This window comes from Scophthalmus maximus, chromosome 15, assembly GCF_022379125.1.
Source record: "Scophthalmus maximus strain ysfricsl-2021 chromosome 15, ASM2237912v1, whole genome shotgun sequence".
NCBI lineage: Eukaryota > Metazoa > Chordata > Actinopteri > Pleuronectiformes > Scophthalmidae > Scophthalmus > Scophthalmus maximus.
Window position 1 is genome coordinate 20,714,402 of NC_061529.1, and position 19,131 is coordinate 20,733,532.

The 19,131-nt window shown below is 43.4% G+C and overlaps 1 protein-coding gene across 1 annotated transcript; it reads right to left on the reverse strand.

Moving 5' to 3' along the window:
- Positions 1 to 8,907: 8,907 nt before the first annotated feature.
- On the reverse strand, positions 8,908 to 18,157 carry osr1 (odd-skipped related transcription factor 1). Its single transcript, XM_035611318.2, has 3 exons — positions 17,816 to 18,157; positions 11,541 to 12,239; positions 8,908 to 9,651 (listed from the first exon to the last, which is right to left on the reverse strand). The coding sequence occupies exons 2-3, from the start codon at positions 12,209 to 12,211 to the stop codon at positions 9,519 to 9,521; spliced, it is 804 nt and encodes a 267-aa protein (XP_035467211.1). The 5' UTR covers positions 12,212 to 12,239; positions 17,816 to 18,157; the 3' UTR covers positions 8,908 to 9,518.
- Positions 18,158 to 19,131: the final 974 nt, after the last annotated feature.

Below are 19,131 nucleotides of genomic sequence, written 5' to 3' on the forward strand. Positions count from 1 at the left end.
GTCCCCGTTGGTTCTGTATCTGTCAGTTCACTGTGCGTCCATCCTGCCAACCTCCGACTCACCCTGCCGGTTGGAAACCATAAATGTGTCACTGGTCCAGAGCACCGTCTACTGTGTGAAGCACGGCCTTCCCCGCTTCATGCCCTCTGCCAGCCCTTCCTAAATCATTCAGTTAGGACAGTAGCAGTGAATGACATTTCCCTCAGGCCCAGAGGACAAAGAGGTAAAGTCAAGGCCAGGGGGGAAAGTCATTCCCCTTAGTGTTCTCAGAGCTTGTACAGTAAACATCCACTCCAATATGTGATAGGTACTTAATATCATATAGTGTAGTTTCAGTCACTCAGGGATTGTTCATGCAGTGTGTGGAGAAGATGTGGAAATTGTCTTTGTGATATACAAATGAAATCCCATTAACTAGAAACCAGTGACACTGAAAGTGTAAAAAAGACAGACATGACCAAATGCAAAAAATATACTGCGCATCTGGAAAGTATTCACAACACTACACTTTTTCCTCATGTTTCAGCCTTATTCCAAAATGGATCAAATTCATTTTGTCCGCAAAATTCTACACACAATACCCCATAATGACAAAGTGAAAAAAGTTTGTTTTAAATTTTTGCAAATTTGTTAAAAAAAAAAGAACGAAAATATTGCATGTACATAAGTATTCACAGCCTTTGCTCAATACTTTGTTGAAGCACCTTTGGCACCAATTACAGCCTCAAGTCTTTTTGAGTATGATGCTTCAAGCTTGGCACACCTATTTTGGGGCAGTTTCTCCCATTCTTCTTTCCTCCAGACATGACGCTTGGCATTCAGGCCAAAGAGTTGAATCTTCAGAATTTGGTTTCTCATGGTCTGAGAGTCCTTCAGGTGCCCTTTGGCAAACTCCCATAGGACTCCACCATACAGGCCTGATTGGTGGAGTGCTTTTGAGATGGTTGTCCTTCTGGAGGGTTCTCCTCTCTCCGCAGAGAAACGCTGGAGCTCTGTCAGAGTGACCATCGGGTTCTTGGTCACCTCCCTGACTAAGGCCCTTTTCCCCCGATCTCTCAGTTTGGCCAGCGGCCAGCTCCGGTGGTTCTGGTGGTTCCAAACTTCTTCCATTTACTGATGATTAAGGCCACTGTTCTCATCGGGACCTTCAATGCTGTTTCAGAGGTCTACAGACAATTCCTTGGACTTCATGGCTTGCTCTGTGCTCTGTCATGTACTGTCAACTGTGGGACCTTATATAGAAAGGTGTGGGCCTTTCCAGATCATGTCCAATCAACTGAATTTACCACAGGTGGACTCCAATCAAGTTGTAAAAACATCTCAAGGATGATCAGGAAACAGGATGCACCTGAGCTCAATTTTGAGTGTCATGGCAAAGGTTTTGAATACTTTATATTATCATTCTTTATTTTTAATAAATTTGCAAAAATTTCAAACAAACTTTTTTCACTTTGTCATTATGGGGTATTGTGTGTAGAATTTTGAGGAAAATACTTTTCGGATGCACTGTATAGTAAACATCATTTTTTAATGTATGTGTTTTATATTTTTCAGTGATACTTTTTCAGTGCCAATAGTTGTTTCAATGCCGGTACCAATTGTTTCAATGCCATTGAGTTCAGGTTTTGTTTTCAATGCAAACTTTTATTTTCAAAGACAATACTTCACAATACTTCATACCATCACTGTTCTCCCCGGATAGGGCTGTTTTTTCTTTCTGTTTTGTTTTGCACATGGACCCAGAGATATCAAATCCAAGTGTTGGTGTTTTTTTTTGATCTCATTAACTTTTGTTAGTAGTGGTAAAAACTACAAGCTCACAGCCATAACATTCAAACAGATCACTTTCAAATCACTTTGCCTCAAGAAAAGCAAATAATTATAATCTGATTATTTGATAAGCACATATTCTAAAAACTATAATAATGTGCTGGTGTGATATTGTGATATTGTGATATGTATCCTCGCCTTCTCTCTGTGTGTGTGTGTCTGTGTGTGTGTGTGTGTGTGTGTGTCTTCTTTAGGTGGTTTTAGAGGTGCTGCTGATAGCTGTGTATGCAGAAAGCATGCTTTTTAACAATCTTGTGATTCAGACAAGATGTAGAAAAGTTGACACAGTCCCATCCTGCTGTAATACCACTTGCTGTAACGCTGTTGTCATTGTTTTTTGATATTAGAGTCGGATATGTAAAGGTGTGTGGGTGTGTGTGCGTGTTTAACCCCCAACAAATTGACCCTCGGGGAAAACTAGTTGGGGAACCCTGGGGTCACGACTAGCTAGCTAGCCAGATGGCTAAATAACCAGACTGAGGAGAGGCTACTACTTGTAGCTAGTTATTGCTATGTTGCAAAGCAAAATATGCCTTTATTTCTCAAATGCATGTAACTGCGTATAACAATTTACATTTCATGTTTAAAAACAGGGATTTACACTCTACTGTCCACTTCAGCAAAACGCTGTCAAAATGTAGCTCAAGTCCTTATACATGTACCTAACCTGAAATTTGAAGTACATATTGTTAAGATAGTTGTAATAAAAATGTTAGATATCCAGATACAGTATGTGCCCCCCAATGATGCTTCTGTTTCTACTGGTATATTTGCAAGTTTGATACAAGAGTTCACTCATCTGCAAGAAATTCCTGGAAGCTGCACTTCAACATGACAAAGTCTTAACCCTTCTCACTCCTTCCCATCTTTTCGCCCAACTACACAAACAATGAAAACATTCATCCATCCATGTTCTGTACCGCTTTATCCTTTAAGGGTGGCAGGGGGCTGGAGCCAATCCCAGCTGACTTTGGGCGAGAGGCAGGGTTCACCCTGGACAGGTCGCCAACTAATGCATTCTTACACCATTCACACATGGCATCAACACAATCATTACGGTGGATCAAATAAAACATTTAATGATATCATAATTGACCAGCTTTTTGTCATGTGCTGCTTAATATTTTAGGGGGATAATGATGCATTATCGTGTTAGTGTGTCCTGCACTCTTGTGGCCCGGAAGGTGCTCAACACCCAGTCCTCAAAACACTCAACCCCCCCTGGCATCAGTTTTCACACATACACAAAGAGGCAGGTTGTCTCTAGCCGTGTGTGTGCTCAGCGCATCATTTACATAATCAGATAAACTGTTATTTTCTCACGTTGCCACTATAAAACGACAAAACGACAAAATGCAACTCATTTCAATCCCAGTTCTCAACCTCCCCACATCACACTATGAGGCAGCCGTGGAGGTGTGGTTAGGGGTGAGAGACGAGTGTGTCTCCTCTGTGGCACTGACGCTTTCCTTTTTTTTACCTCTCCAAAACAATCTAAAAATCACACCCGCTTTACTAGGCAATTAGTCATGGGATGTGAAAGTAACGGCGAAGATTTAAACTTATGTTTCATTTCTTATACATCTACTTGGGTCTTGTTTTTCAACAACTTCTTGTTGTACAACTTGTAAAACTTGTACAACTAAGAGCAACGCCAACAGTGTCTGCAATGAGAGACTGTCCACAAGTGCTCAATTGTAGAATTGTGTGTGTGTGTGTGTGTGTGTGTGTGTGTGTGTGTGTGTGTGTGTGTGTTTTTGCGTGTGTGTGTGTGTGTGTGTGTAGTTTACACAGGCTTAAGATGAAGTATAGTACAGGGGGGCCATATGCACAAGATGCTTGTCACTTTGGTTTTTCCTGCTGCCCATATTAGCCCTGAATGCAACGTCTCATGAAACGATTTCACTATGAATAATTCACAGTCTTGTCAACGTTGAAGTTCAGTCGAAGCTAATATGAAGCTTCAGCAATCTGAGTGACTCGTGTGGAAATCTTTGCATATCATCTTCTCTTTAACACTTTGTTCCCTCTTTATATCACTGTTAGCTTCTGGTATGGCTCTGCACACTGTCTGTGGAAACACAGAAAAAGACACTGGATAATGGAGATTATTTGGTTAACATCAGATGTTTTCACACATAAACTGTGTTCTCACCTACTGGAAATATTCCATTTGGTTTAGGAAAGGGGCGGCGCCTAGCCTGGGACCCAGACAAAGTCTGGAAGATCATTTAAATTTGCTCTGCCAGAGCATCCCCTCTAGATCCCCTCTAGTTAAGTGATTTCCCCAGGCAGAAAACGTGCCGGTCCCATCACAACCGATTATCTGATAATGGGCGGGGTTTATACCACGACGCAGACTATTGCAAACAACCAAGGCTGCCGCTGACGAAAGAGCATTTGACAAAAAGTACCCGGTATCTTCAAATTTCTCCCACAAAAATGGCACCACTCGTTCATAGACATTGTGGAATCATCATCACAGACATCTCCTCTCTGAAGCTCTCGTCTGTTGACATTTTTCCATCGCTAAACAGACGTCACATGATTCGTCTGTGCCCGTTGGTAATGCCTCTTGGAAATCGAAAAATTAACCGGTGCGTTAACATAGGATGCGAGGCAAATTTTTTGTGCGACAAAATTACATACAAAGTCAATGCAAAGATGGGACTAGAAACGAATTTCGCGGCACTGATGCGGGCGACGCAAATGGTGCGAGAAGCGCAATGCGAAACACTCAAATTTGGACTTGAGCGACATACTGGCGATGGCCACTGAGTGTTGAGATCCTCCCTCTGTCACTGTAGTCAGACGTCCTATGAGGAAAGGAGAATCAGCACTGTCGCTGTGTGTAGGCAGACCGACCGGGTCGCTATTTGTATTGTGACCGGGTGAAGAAGGAGAGGGCTCGGCAGAAAGTGATCGAGGAAGTTGGGCGCTAGCTGGCTAGTTCGTTAGCCCCATTTAGCACAACCGCTGTGTGTGGCTTTGCCATCGGCACTCCTGTCTGACTTTTTTCTTTCAACAATTCATGTTTACACGTGTGTGTGTGTGTGTGTGTGTGTGTGTGTGTGTGTGTCTCTGTTCAGATGAGGTTTGTCGGAGAAAGTGGAAGGAATTTGGAGGGGTCAAATATTCGCACGAATGACGCAAATAAGCACAATTGTTTGCTTGCGACCAAACTCGCTCCAAAATTGGCATCGCGTCCGGTGTGAACGCACCATTAGTCTGGCTACGCCAGGCTGGGTGGCGCCAGGGCATCCTGTGAAATTTCTGGAAAATGACCGTCTCTATTCACACATCAGCTCAGTCAGATATCACACAGATGTGGCCCCAGGGGCCTGGCAGGGTAAAGTCCGCTTAATGTCCACTTTGGCGGAGTCGGACAATCGTGTACACACTTGCAGCTCCTCCGGGGTGATGTGTTGAAAAGTTCCGCGTTTCACTGCATGTATGGAAAGAGGAATGCCCAGGCAAAATTCGTATAAGTTAAGAAAAAAATGAACCCATCCTTTTCACTGTTAATAACAATAGTAATACAGTTTACATTGTTCAAAGGGTGATGGGATCTGAATGGCATAAACATCATGGAGCAACATAATGAATCACTATATATTTTATATTCACTTTTCGAAAGTGGTCAGGCTCACAATTTTATATCCCTGGTACAGTGACACAGTGTGTGTGTGTGTGTGTGTGGGGTGTGTGTGTGTGTGTGTGGGGGGGGGGGGGGGGGGGGGGTGGCTCAGCTTATCCTGAAAAGAACAAACAGCAACAAGATCAACAAATGAACCGACCCTGACTATGGTCATGCATTTGAAAGTGAGCACTGGTGCCCACCAGGCGCCTTGGATCCTGCAGCCCATCGGAAAACACCATATTTGTTCTACTAGTGTCTGGTGGCGGTGCCTTTTGTTACCCACTGTCTCCATACTGTAATCTTGCCAGCAGTCCGAGGACATGGGGCCAAGGAGCAGGAGTGGTGTCCCTTCTGCCACAAATTCGACAAGCCGTGTGTCACGTACACCATCTTAAGCTGCCCAGCTGTGTGTGTATGTGGATGTGTGTGTGTTTGTGTGTGTGTGTGTGTGTGTGTGTCCCTGGCTGCTCAGAGAGTTGACGACAGACTGATGAGTTCCTGACTATAAGAGAAACGGTGAACAACAGGCCGACCATCCGCTCAGCTCTCCTCCTTCCCCTGGACCAGGAGCCCTCTTTCCTGCATCGTGCACTAAAAATGTAACGTGCGCACACACACACACACACACAAACACTTTAAATGTTTATATTTCCACTCGCACTATGACTAGTAGGCAAAGATAAGCCATATCTGTTCACTCAGACAACCTTTTCTTGAAGTCCACCTGTCCTGTGAGAGTAAAAAAAACAGATGAGATGCTTTAGATTATCGCAAACTGTTATTATCTATCACTGTAGTCACTGAAGAAAGTCAGCATTGCACTGGTGATTCAAAATGCAAATATCTCTAATCATCAAAAAAAGAGATGGATTTAACAGTCATACAATGCACGCTGCACATTGAAGTGAGGCAACATTGCAGTCGAAATTTAGTTTGGTTGCTCTTACAAAATAAGAAAAGCTGCTACATATCTGCGGGCCAACCTAAGCTGTCTTTGGACTGTGGGACAAAGAGCCAGAGCAACTGGAGAAAGGGTTACAGTTAGGCAGAGGGAGAACATGCACACTCCACCCAGAAAAGACTCTGGTAACTGTGCTAACCTCTGACCCGGGCACAGATTATCTGTCCAAACCGTAACCTCTTTTTTATCGACATTCAGGTAAAAGAGACACACAGGTGGACAGATCTGCTTGGTAAAAAAAGTGAATTCATTCCCTCATTTCCTCCTTCTCTATCCCTTCCACACCAGACCCTCATTAGTTTCCTCTGTAGTTTTCACTGTAACTTGAGATAATGTCTGACACTGGACAGTGTGAAACTTCACTTAGCACCGGCAGGTGTCGAGTCTCGTAACATCAACATCCTTAAAAGGAATGATTTATTATTTCTTTATTTTTCTCCATTAAAAAAGTTTTCTTGCCATGGACAACACTTTTTTTTTCTGTTGCAATTGGGGATTTGTCAAGGCCACGATGCAGCGGAGACGGTGACACACTACAACCCAATGGCAGAAAAGCAGATATAGTGCACAAGGGACATGGTGTTAGAACGGACTATTATAAACATTAATGAAGAGATTCAATATTTCTTTGACTTTAAACTGTGTCACTTCTGCACATAAATCTGAGTTTTACAGACTCCACACCCTGATCAGAGCTTGTGATGTAGGCATGAAGATGCGGCTGGGTTTCCGTGTGACAGGAGTGGAAGGGTGAAAGACTTTTTGAAATAAAATGGTGAAGGTCTGGATGTTAAGCACTTGTACTGAGGCACTGAAACGGCTCTAAGTTGTTTGTTTGGGAGGGATACACGTCCAGTTCCTGACACGCAGCCCGTTTCGGACGAGATACTCCAGGCAAAAACATTGTTTATTCATGTACGAGTCAATTATGACATTTTTGGCTATTTGGCTTCCATAACATGCTTTATTACAGACCAGTGAAAAGAAAACAGCCCAAATGATCATTTGGGTGTTTATTTGACTTCACTTTGCCTGTTGTTGTCTGTAGATTTCAATTACAATACAAATCCTTAAAGGCTGTTTTCTCGAAATTAGTTTTTTTCTCACACTCTGAGCCAGAAATCTCCACTTCAGTATCACTTACATCCACCAGACTCTCCAGTTTTATTTCTGTCTTTATTCTGAAGGTTTTTACAGAGGGATTTGGTAATATATCATTCGCAGCCTGATTTATAGACAACTTTATTGCTAAAACAAGGCTTTTTTTAAAGGCAGTAAATGGTATTTTCTCATTTATGGAGTCATAAAAAGAGATATGCAAAATCCACTCTGTAAAACCCTTGGCTCTGATATGTCAACAAAATGAAACAAAACATTTTGACATGGCTACATCCAATATTCAGGTTTCTGTTCTGGAAATAAATGTTAATGTGTGCTCTTTTTAGATAATGCCTCATATTTAAATAGACAATTTCAGAGAACTTGTGATACAGAAATTTGAGTCTTGAAGTCCCCCTCCACTCAAAAAAGTGTTTTTCTTCTGTTTCTGTCCTTTGACAGTCTGACATTCACTATAGGGACTTGTATCTGAGCAAATTCTGTCACTATAAAGGTGTTTTCACTTCTCTGCAATTTGAAATTCAAACGAATCCTGGGCAAGCTAGATTGAGTACGTCACTAATATAGAAAACCAATCGCTGTCCAATATGCAAACGGAGGCAAAGAAACCGGAAACTTCCAGTGCAGCAGAGGCAGCGCATCCACGAGAGGACGGCATGTGGGTCAGCAAACTGAGTCTGACTGAGGCTCAAACATGTATGGCAGAATCTCGCCGATGTTGCCACTAGCCATCTTGTTGCGCACATTCTTCCACCGGTCAACCTAGCGCGAGCAGCTGTGGTGGACGGGGCGCGCGGACTATGTTATTTGCATATTATGAATATTCATAGTCTTCTTTCCAGCCCCATTTCTCCACCTGATTCTTTTTGATCTGTTCCGAATTACATCATGTCCGGCACTTTGGGTTACGACCAAATGCCTGCAAACGTAACAACATGTCGATCAGCTTCGGCTGCAGTGAGTGCAAACTGGGAAATGTCTGCGTACACGCTAAACCAACACGGGGAACATTTTACCTTGCTAAAGCTCGACATGCGAACATTAGCATTGTAAGTACGCCAGCATGCTGATGCTGAGAATTACTCATGTACAAGTTTGCACAAACTACAATAAGCTCGTCATCATCTTGTTGTACTAGTTCATATGTGGCTGCTGCTTTCCTCACTATTCCACATTTAAAAGTGGAAAATGTCTGAATTTAGATTCTGGAGTAAATGGAGAGTAAGCACCTGGTCCATCACCATGGTCGCTACTGATGCTATACGTTTAAAAAGTTTAAAAGTGTGGACTTCACACAGATTCATACCTCACATGACAACATTTCAGTCAGACAAAACTCAGACTAAAGGCCGACCAGTTACAGTAAAATATTTTATTTAGAAATGATTATTCATTTTGAAAATAAGTTTAAGAAATCCAGTGATATATGTAAATAATCAATAATCAGGTTAAAGTGCAAAAATACAATTTTGATATAATGCATCTGTACAAAAATATCATTGGAATGTGATATTGAAAAGGATGGAAATGTGTCTACACTAACATGGCTTTGATCATTCTCAGTTTGAAGTTTGTAAAAAAATAATAAAAAAATACATAAAAGTTGTGTCCCTTTTATAAAGTATTTGGATTATAAGCTGAGCAAATTATTTGCACTGAGCAGGCACATAGTTCTCTTGTTGTTGTTCTTCTTCTTTTCAGGTCGATTTCACATTCCACACATCCACAGGCTTTGATAACTAAGCATACACTTATCCACTAAGGCTTACTTCAGTATTATTTCTTTAAGGATTGTCTGGTAAAAAAAATATATTTCGTCCTTGAGGAGTGTTCACATTAGAAACAGAGGGCTCTCTCTTTCTACTGCTGAAATGAAAAAAGAAAAAGTCTTTGGTTCTTCTTTGCCTGGTGTTGTCTTTGGTCATGGTTTTTCCAGTGTCCCCGTCCTTCCCCTGCAGGGAGAGTCGATCACTTGATCTTGGCCGGCTTCAGTTCCTTGACCTGCATGTGTAATGTTTTGTGGACTGCCAGAGTCCTGGACTGACAGAAGCCCTTCCCGCACTCCTGACATTTGAAGGGCTTTTCTTTGGAATGAATGTACCTGCAGCGGGAACACAAGAGAGCAGCTACTATTAATATCTAAATTGTCAGATTTCACAGATTTTATCATTTTTACTCCACTAGGCGAGCGTGCCTCAGGAGGGGGGGGGGGGGGGGGGCTTTACAAAATCCTCTTTATAACGCATCGATCAGTTTTGAATCCCCGCTCATAGGCTCCTCTGTGTAGCCGCCGGCTACAGCACACTTGTGTCTGTGTGCAGACACGGTGGCACCAACCGCACTCTGCCGACAACACTTCAGGAAGCTGCAGAGTCACTGCACCCTGCTGTTGCTCACCAAGCAGCTTACTGTAGCAGTTACTCTTGCTGTAATGGAATGACTTTATGAATCCGATTGGTAAATATATAGAAATGAGAGGAAAGGGAGTGAGACTGAAACAAAAAGCTGGAGTTGCTGGTGAGCTCTGTGAACAGACCCATTCCCATGGACACAGCTGGTGTGCACCATTTCTTTCTAGCCTACAGCAAACATCTGTACAGCTGCTGGTTGTTTGGGATGAATCAACACTGGGCGGCAGAAAAAAGAAAATTATGCAAAGCAAAAATGCTCTTCCCTTTCAGTCAGAATCCACCTTTACACAATTTGACTTTTAATGCCTGCAACTTTGAGATAACATCCCAACTTCCCCTGCCCCGTTTTTGTTTCATCAATGACAATTAGTATTTCTAATATTTCCATCACCACCTGAAGTCAGTATGAAAAAAAACACCCAATTTTGTCCAGTTCCAAATACTCAAAACACAGAGAAGACTCGGACTCCCGCTTGCTCCCACACTACACACCTAACATGTGGCTGTCGTCATAACGAGAGCATTAAATAGAAAAAAAAAAAAAAATACAAACTCATACATGTAAAATATGTACTCCTCACAAACTCTGTCACACCCTTAAAAAAGAAAAGCACACTCACTCAAATCAATTCATAGCATTTGTGAAATCCTGCATGTGGGAATTCAAATGCATGAAGTCGAATTCTATTTACTTTGGCAGAATCCCGTTCTTATTTAACAACTAAACCTGTCTCCATTATGCCTTGCAGCGTGTCTACACAGGAGGTGTTTCAGCAGTGTCTTTCAGTCGCCCGTCTCTTGTGCGTCTGACAGAAGTATATACTGCTGTTAACACCCTGCGGAATGTCTCGCGTTTCACTAAATGTGTATCACATGCTTGAAATGTAGTTTTCTTCCGATTTTCCATGTCACTGCAACGACTGTGTGCCGAAATGCAGATGACCTACACTCTGTGCTGTGCCTGAACTGTTCCGCGCACACAGGCAGAGGACTGAATCGGCTCCTCACTCTAAGCCTCCCGTGCAGACATGGTTTCACATGTTTGACAAGAACGGCAATACGGCACAACATCATGTAAATCGTGAGTGGGATGTGTTAGAAAAGCTTAGTGAAGCTGTACTTTTTGGGATAGAAAGGCGGCATATTCAACCGATACTTACAGTATTGCTTTTTACTAAACACGGGTATTCCTGGTGTGGTTTATTAAGTGTGACGCAAAATAGGATTGAAAAAATATGTGTCAGGCTCAGTATGCAGTGGAGCTCCGGCTAAAGTCTTCAGTGTGCTTCAAAAGTTCTAGCTCGAGGAATGTGGATGGAAATTTGAGTCCAGAGAGGTGAGGAGAAGTTAATTAAACATGTGGGGAGCACACATTTAGACAGTTTCTCCTGGACAGGAGCCATGGTGTTGCATTCACATGCGTCATGATAAAAGTAGGTGTAAGAACACAGAAGGAGAGAGCTCGAGATCTCACCCAGTGATCTCATCCAGTACCACCTATAGCCAATCGCAGTGTGGCGGGAGCATGCTTGTCATTCTGTTCTGTGTTTCATTTGACTTGATGGGTCTGGGTTCTCACCTGTGGTCCCGGAGGTGGTCCTGTCTTCTGAAGGCCTTGTGGCAGATATCACAGGTGTATGGCCTCTCATCCGTGTGCGTCCTCTCGTGGATCAAAAGATTGTAGGATTTGGTAAAATGGCGGCCGCAGAACTTGCAGACAAACTCTTTCTTGGTCTTGGAGGGCAGTCGGCCTCGGCTGGACTTGCGTTCTGGCGAGGAGAGTTTGGTCACATCCAGGAGGCAGCCCAGGCCAACTGAGGCAGCGTGGTGAGGCGACGCCTGCGCTGCGGCAGCGGCACCCGTCATGCTCAGGTCCTCTGCCTTCAGATGATCGTCCTGGGTGGCTGCTGCCGCCAGGTTGGCAAAGTCAAAGCGGGGCTTGTTCTTGGAGCTCTGCAGCAGCCCCGCTGCGCCCTGCTTGGGCTGCAGCAGGTGCGGGAAGATGGGGATGGAGGCCATGGAGGAGAACTGGGCAGGCAACTTGGAAATGGTGCAGCGGGGCAGAGCCAGAGGCGGATAGCCAAGGGTCCACTGATGGAGATGAATGGCGTGTAGGGCGCTGAAGCTGTAGATGCTGTGAAAATGGTCTGCTGGCAACTGGAGGCCTGTGGAGCTCTGGAGGAGGGAGTAGTTAGCCAGCTGGAGGGACGGGTGGAGGGGGACAGGCGCTGGCAGAGTCTTGCTGCCCATGGCTGCTACGCAGAATCTAGCAGGTCTTCTGTTAGAGACAGAAAAAACATTAGCAGATGAAAATATGCAACTTTTGTGCCAGGTTTGTTTCAACGATATTCTATAATGACAATGTCTTAGAATATCTATAACAAGACACTTATTTGAAGAAGGCCTGTGAGATCTAAGATGACCCACATCCATCAAACCAACACCGCAAAAATGAAAAGGTTAGGAAAACTCAAAGTTCCAAGGCAAGTTGCGACACTAGATGTTTGAATTTCGAGGCCAACTCAATCTCTTTCGTTAAGACGAAAATCACCAACAGTTGTACCAACGAACTGATCATTTTTTTCTCTCATAATTCTAAACACTTAACACTTTGATTCCTAATTACTAAGACTTCTGCAGATATTTTTATTTTTGTATCTTACCAGCACACAGTTAAAGAGGAACTACATTCATTGCAACATAAGTAATACTTTATTAATGATAGCATCATTGTTGATATTCAGAATATTTGCTAACCCCATGATGAAATCCATCAACATGTTTGATATGTTGATTAGTGGGGTAACCCACTCCCCCACCCCCATCCACACACAACCTCAGTGCTCCCCCACACCCCATACAACAACAACACTCCTTTCTATCAGGAGTCAATACACATCCAGTCTGGCTGATAAAGCTCATTGTCGACCTACGGAGGCTGTGCATGTGAACGCTCGTCGCTGTTGCATCCAAACTTTAAACGTTAGAGGAACTTTTTTTTCACAAGAAACCTTCTTTTGTGAAATATTTGCGCATGGCGACTACCTGTGGGCATGAGGACGAGAGCACGGTTATGGCTTAGAGCTGAATCGCAGCTGTGTAATGCCTAAATTTCCCACATGACAGTCAGAAAATCCCCAATTAGAAAAATGAAAGAAAAATAATAATGTTTATCTCAACCTGCAAATTGTATTCTCATAATTACCCAATCATTCTGCAGGTTTGTCTGTTTATTCATTTATTCAAGCGAGAGCCTTTAAAGTTGGTGCTAATAGTCTTTTCAGAACAGGGATTGTATTTACATTGGAGATGGAGATTAGGGATCAAACCATTACTGACACGAAGAACGTGTGTGTGTGTGTGTGAGGGAGAGAGACCTAAAGGCATTGTGTGTGAGTGTGTGTCAGTGTGTGTCAGTGTGTGTGTTTGTGTGTTTTTGTGCATATGTGTGTGTGTGTGTGTGTGTGTGTGTGTGTGTGTGTGTGAGTGTGAATGAGAGAGCGAACGAGAGAGAGAGAGAGAGAGAGAGAGAGAGAGAGAGAGGGGGGTTCCTGTTCTCAGTAACATAACATGCCCAGGGCTGTTGAGGGCAGAGACACAGAATGACAGTGTTCAGCCAGAGAAATACCTGTGAGCTGTTAAATCAGGTTTGATAATCCAAAATAACAATAGACAATAATGTATCTTTGTCTGAGGCAGACGCTGATGGACACAGGCCACTCCTCCCACCTCGTCACCTCACACAGCAGACCTCTGCACTCATCCACCGCTGCTGCTGCTGCACACTCACACGGCGCCTTTACTCAGGTGTTGCATTTCAGTGCCGTCTCGGTTTTTACTTCACGGCATCATTCATCGCATGTCTTTTTTATTTCTACCACTGTACTTCACCGATAGATTTCAAATTTAAACTACTAAATATGGGGGACAAATATTATACATGATACATAGTTTCAGATTAAATTACCCAAAAGTTATATAAAGTTCAAATCTACCTTCACCAACAGGATCAAAATGCTGCTTAATGCATCAGTAAATCCAGTAACATGATATTTGATAATACATCCCTACTGGTGTGATTCTACTGCACAATAACCCTTTTAATGTCCGATGCTTTTGAATAGCTTGAAAAAAATAATCACACTGTGGCATTACAGTTTTTACTTCTTCCACCACTGAAGGTGGTATGTAGCTATATTCTTTTTAGCTGAGGATAACACATGAACTACTGTGGTAGGCATGACCCAAAAATGCTCTTCACATGCAAGTGTCAGTAATAAACTCAATAGGATACATCATTTAATTTATGCACTTGAAATGTTGAGGTCAGAGCTTTTGTTTTGATTCAGTCTTTTTTCTATTTCTACAAGTATGGTGCGGCTGTTTCAACGAGTGGACGCCATTGCTTGTTTCACCGTGGAGTTACAGCGCAACACATCCGTAACCATAACCTGGAAAAACACAGATATGTTTGTATTCTGTTTTCCGACTCGCTTGTTACAGGGTCTGTGATTTACGATAGTGGCCTCATGAGTTGTGACAAGTTAAAGCCATTTTACTGTCAGGTAAGATTCTTTTCCTTTTTTTTCTTCTTTTTTTTTACGAAAAGGAAATGTAACTTTCCAACACTGCGTTCAATCACACGCTGTTCAGACCGGCACCCCTGGTTGTTTTAGTAATAATAGAAATTAACTACTTTTTTGAAACTAAAAATGAAAGTGGAGTGTCAGGATAAACTTGATGAGACGTTGTTTGTGGTCGACTTGAGAAGTCGGAAGTGAAAGGAAGGGCATTCGATTTTTGCCAGGGGCGAAGTTGTTTAAGTTTATGAAGAATGCGTGGGATTCTAAATCCAATCGCGACCGCAGTTCACTAAACGACTTGGTGATTTCATCACCACCTGCACAGCGGAGGACAGCGCTGCTTTAAACAAAGACAATAAACTGACTTCAAGTCAGCCAGGTGAATGTTTCGCCGCTGCGTGGTGATTAGGCCTTTGCGGTGGGTTGCTGTATTGTCGTCCTGCAGTGCAGGATCATCTGAGTCTGATTACAAAACAGGCGCAGGGAGTAGAGTTTATGTTTTTGCAGCTTTATACATGCTGTAATTAATAGTTGTAAATAAGAGAATTAGAAAAAGGCCTTAACCTGGAGCCTGGGGCCAGGCGGCTCGTCCAATAAACTCCAGCGAAGTCGTTGTAATGAGGAGCACTGGAGCTCAAACAGCCCCCTGTGGTCTGTTCCTTTCTGATCATGACGCAGAAGTAATTGACTTTTACTTAGGAGGTCATTAGAGGAGATAAGTGGTGTGCTGCTGAGCCTCCCCTCACCTTTAACCCTTTGAAGTCTGCATACCAGGGAGCTCCAGATCCACACAGCCATGTGGCCCTCTGCTCTGGCCCAGACTGACATTCATGTTGTGAAGAGTGAAGCTGCTGCTTCTCACCTCCGTGTCAACGTAATCAGGCCGGGTGTGGTACACTCACCAGACCCAGAAATGATAAATGGTGAACACCAGAACTATGGAAAACACAGACGACACGTGCCGCACCTTTGGTTCTTGTTTAGCTTTTCATTTTGGGGTGTTTTAGCGACCTTATCGACACTTGGGTATTGTGCAATCTCATTTCAGTAATTTGTAGCTTGGAGCATTTTAATTTGACCCAAAACACAATGGAATGAACAAATGTTTATTTAGTAACATGTTAGTCCTGCAGTGCTGGTAAGAACAAATTGAAATACTGTTTCGCAGTGGAAACCAGTGGTTTAAGGCTTTTTTGACTGTTGCCCTTCTCGAAATCAAAAGTTAGAGCCGTGTGGATCTGAGCTGTGAGCAGGTCAACCGGGGTGACTCCCTCCCTCTCAGATAGTTCGATATGAAAGATTTTTTACAGGTAGAGGAAATAAAAGTGTTCAGTCTTTCACAAGAAAAGAATTTAAGAAATAAACATGACAGAAATTCTGAAAAAAATAATTATCAGGGGTAACTGTTTGTGATATGGGCTTTTGTTCTTTCTTTAAACATCTTGGGGCCGACCGGCCCTTAAGACCCCCAAGGTGGAAACCACTAGTTTAAACCGAGACCATGTTTTTATAAGTATAAGAAAACGATAAATTACATACTAGTAACGATGGATATCAGATGAAACAATCAAATTATAAAGCACTCACACCTTTAGTACAAGAACAAATAAATGTGAGTTTAGGATTATAAGTGTAAGCGTGATGTTTAATCCAAGTTGACAAACTTCAGCTTTGTGGCAACATCAGTTCCTAATTATTGTTATTATTTTTTCATATTTGACTTTCACGTAAACAACTGCGGATTTTTGCTCAGTTGTTGCTTCCCCCTATTTATTTTACACCGAGTCAACCACGTACATTACGAGTGCCTCGGGCCGAGACACAGAGAGAGAGCCGCACCTCGCAGCCTGTTAGTATTTAATTTAGACGCACAATATATATTCACACTTATTCATATCTGCGAACAGGAGGGGTGCAGTTGGAAAATTGGGGCCTTTTGACCGCAGCTTTTCTCGAGGCCTGAAACATTAAACATCTACAGCCTCTGACAGTTGTAGGCTAATGAAGGAGCAGCGCTCACTGTATTTACATAACGTGATAACCGACAACACATGATACATATTTACTGATTAAACAACCACTCATATAAAGCCACATCTGATTAGCCACGTCAAAAATGTTTTATGCACAGTTTATATGCATAATAACACTGGAGGTCAAACAGCTGTCCCTGACTTATTAAAGATTTATTATTATATTATTACTTCCGTTAAGTGAGCTACTTCAGCTGCTTGTATTTCAGTGAAAGGTCAGGATACCAACGACCCCCGTCTTCATCTCTCCTCACTGTCAGCTCGTCTGGTGAAGCGGAGGACAACCCCAGCCATCATCTGATCTCCATGAGCAGAGGTGTTGAGAAAAGGACCTCTGACCCCGCCCGCCCGGGACACACCTGCCTCCCCCGGCCTCTTGTGATGCATATGCATTTTACGCTTTTGATCCGGGGCCTGGTCAAGCGGCGCGCCAGCATCATTAATTAGGTGGCAACCCGAAGGGTGCCATGTCCCTGAGGCGCGCACGGAGCGGAGGTGCCAAAGGGGATCTGCTCTTTCTCGTTCGTCGGTCGATTGCGGCGATGTTCACCCTGCCTCTATAGACATATCTGTGTTTAGATGTATTATTTCATACACCGCACTGAGCTGCGACTCCTCATTGGACGAGGATGAACGAGCCAAAACACAGAGGAGTTGTGTCAGACTGAGGACAAGTGATGTCAAGTGTGTGTCTTTGCAGCTTGTAAACACGTGCTGTACTTGAGATCTCACGGTCAGAGAAAATACCCCCCCCCCCCCCCCCAAAAAAAAAAAAAAATTAAAAAAACAACCGATTCTGCTTTTTAAGGTTCAATCAACTCGCTTGCGAACGACGAGGCGACGCCGTGGTTTGAGTGGAGACGGTTTGGTGTTTAAGCGCAGACATCGGCGCGCGCTCTTTGCTCGTTCGCCATTCGTTTCAAAAATCCTATTTTATCATTAAATATAATTAAACGCGTGTGAGAAGAATTGGCGCTAATAACGCAGATTCAACGTAATCGTTTATTTCAGAGAAGTGGCCGCCACCTGTTGCACACCGCCTCTAACGTCCACCAACTGTTTTTTGGGCTGAAATAATCATTTAAAAAAAAAAACTTTTAATGTTGATTCACATAATTTGACACCTAATATAATTGAATCTGAATTAAAAACAACCATATAAAAAGCAAGTGTGAGGATGATGCAAGGATTTCTTTTCGTTTTCTTCCCAAATATAAAAATATTAAGGAGTGACTTACCCGATCAATTGTATATTTAATTCTCCCTCTGGCGCACGGAGGTCCTGCCGGAGGTGCAGCGCGCGGAGGCCCGATGAGCAGCCTTGTTTTGCCGCCGTAGGATGAGTTAATGAGACGGTCGGAGCAGCGGCATGTTCCTCCCGCTGCTGCGTCTTCCCTCCGACGTGAGCTCCGAGGGGGAGGTTGAGCCGAGCTGAGCCGAGCCGAGCCGAGCCGGGCTGAGCAGAGCAGAGCAGGCACGGCGGTGTGGTGGTGCAGCAGCTGTGAAGTCGGGACGCCTCTCCGCTCCAATGGTATGCGCTCTCAGCTGCCGCCGCCTCTTTATTGCAGCGCAGAGTCCGACTCCTACTGGCGCGTCACTCAGCCAACCCATATACAAAACATAACACAACAGAACATCTTTGCTGCCATATGATCCATGTGGCGTCGGCCAGTGAGAAGGAAAAAAAAGAAGAAGAAAAGAGTCTTATGTGCTGATGTTTCATTGGGCTCCTCGGCGCACGCTGGACAGTAGGCCTAGTGGTTACATGGAGCGGTGCGCACACGCTCATTGGAACCAAATCCAAATCCATATAGATTGTTTAGTTTTGAAAGTTCAAAAGACGAGGCAATACAATTCTTATGCTTAATTGTTAAAAGAAAGGCCATGAAAGCGCTCATGAAAGTGCCAAGACTGTGCGCATCACTAACCGCGCGCGTTGACTATGTGGCATGTTTGACAATTGATGATAACTTTGTGGACTAAGAACGTTCGTCTGCCAAACAGCCGGTCTCCGTGTGACTTCTCAACATTTCCCCCTTCAGTATATGAACTCTCTCCTGCTCTGGATGAAATGTTCAGACTGCCTCTAACGTAAACGGTGAAACACTGAATGGAACCTGTTTGTAACATCGCGTGTGATGCCCCATGCATGTAAGTGCAGCAGCCTCTAGGCCTCGTGCTGCAGTTATATATATGACAATAAGAACCAGATATAGGCCTCACAAATCAGTGTCAGCGGCTGCGGAGGGAGTGTGAGGACTGACTGATCCCCACGGCCCATGTTTCATTTCTTTAGTTCAATACCTGAACTTTTGATTTTCAGAAACAATTACCAGTCGAATAAATGTACAGTATGTGGTCTTCCCCTGGGGCCGTTCTGAACTGTCACTTAAAGATGTTCGAACAAAAAAAGCACCAGGTGCTAAACACATTTGCTGCGATTAAATCCATTTTGGCAATTATGAACACAACTAATAACAATAACGGTTCATTTTTTGAAAAATGTCAACTTAAGAAAAATAGTGGAATGCAGCCTATGAGTCAGTGGACGTGT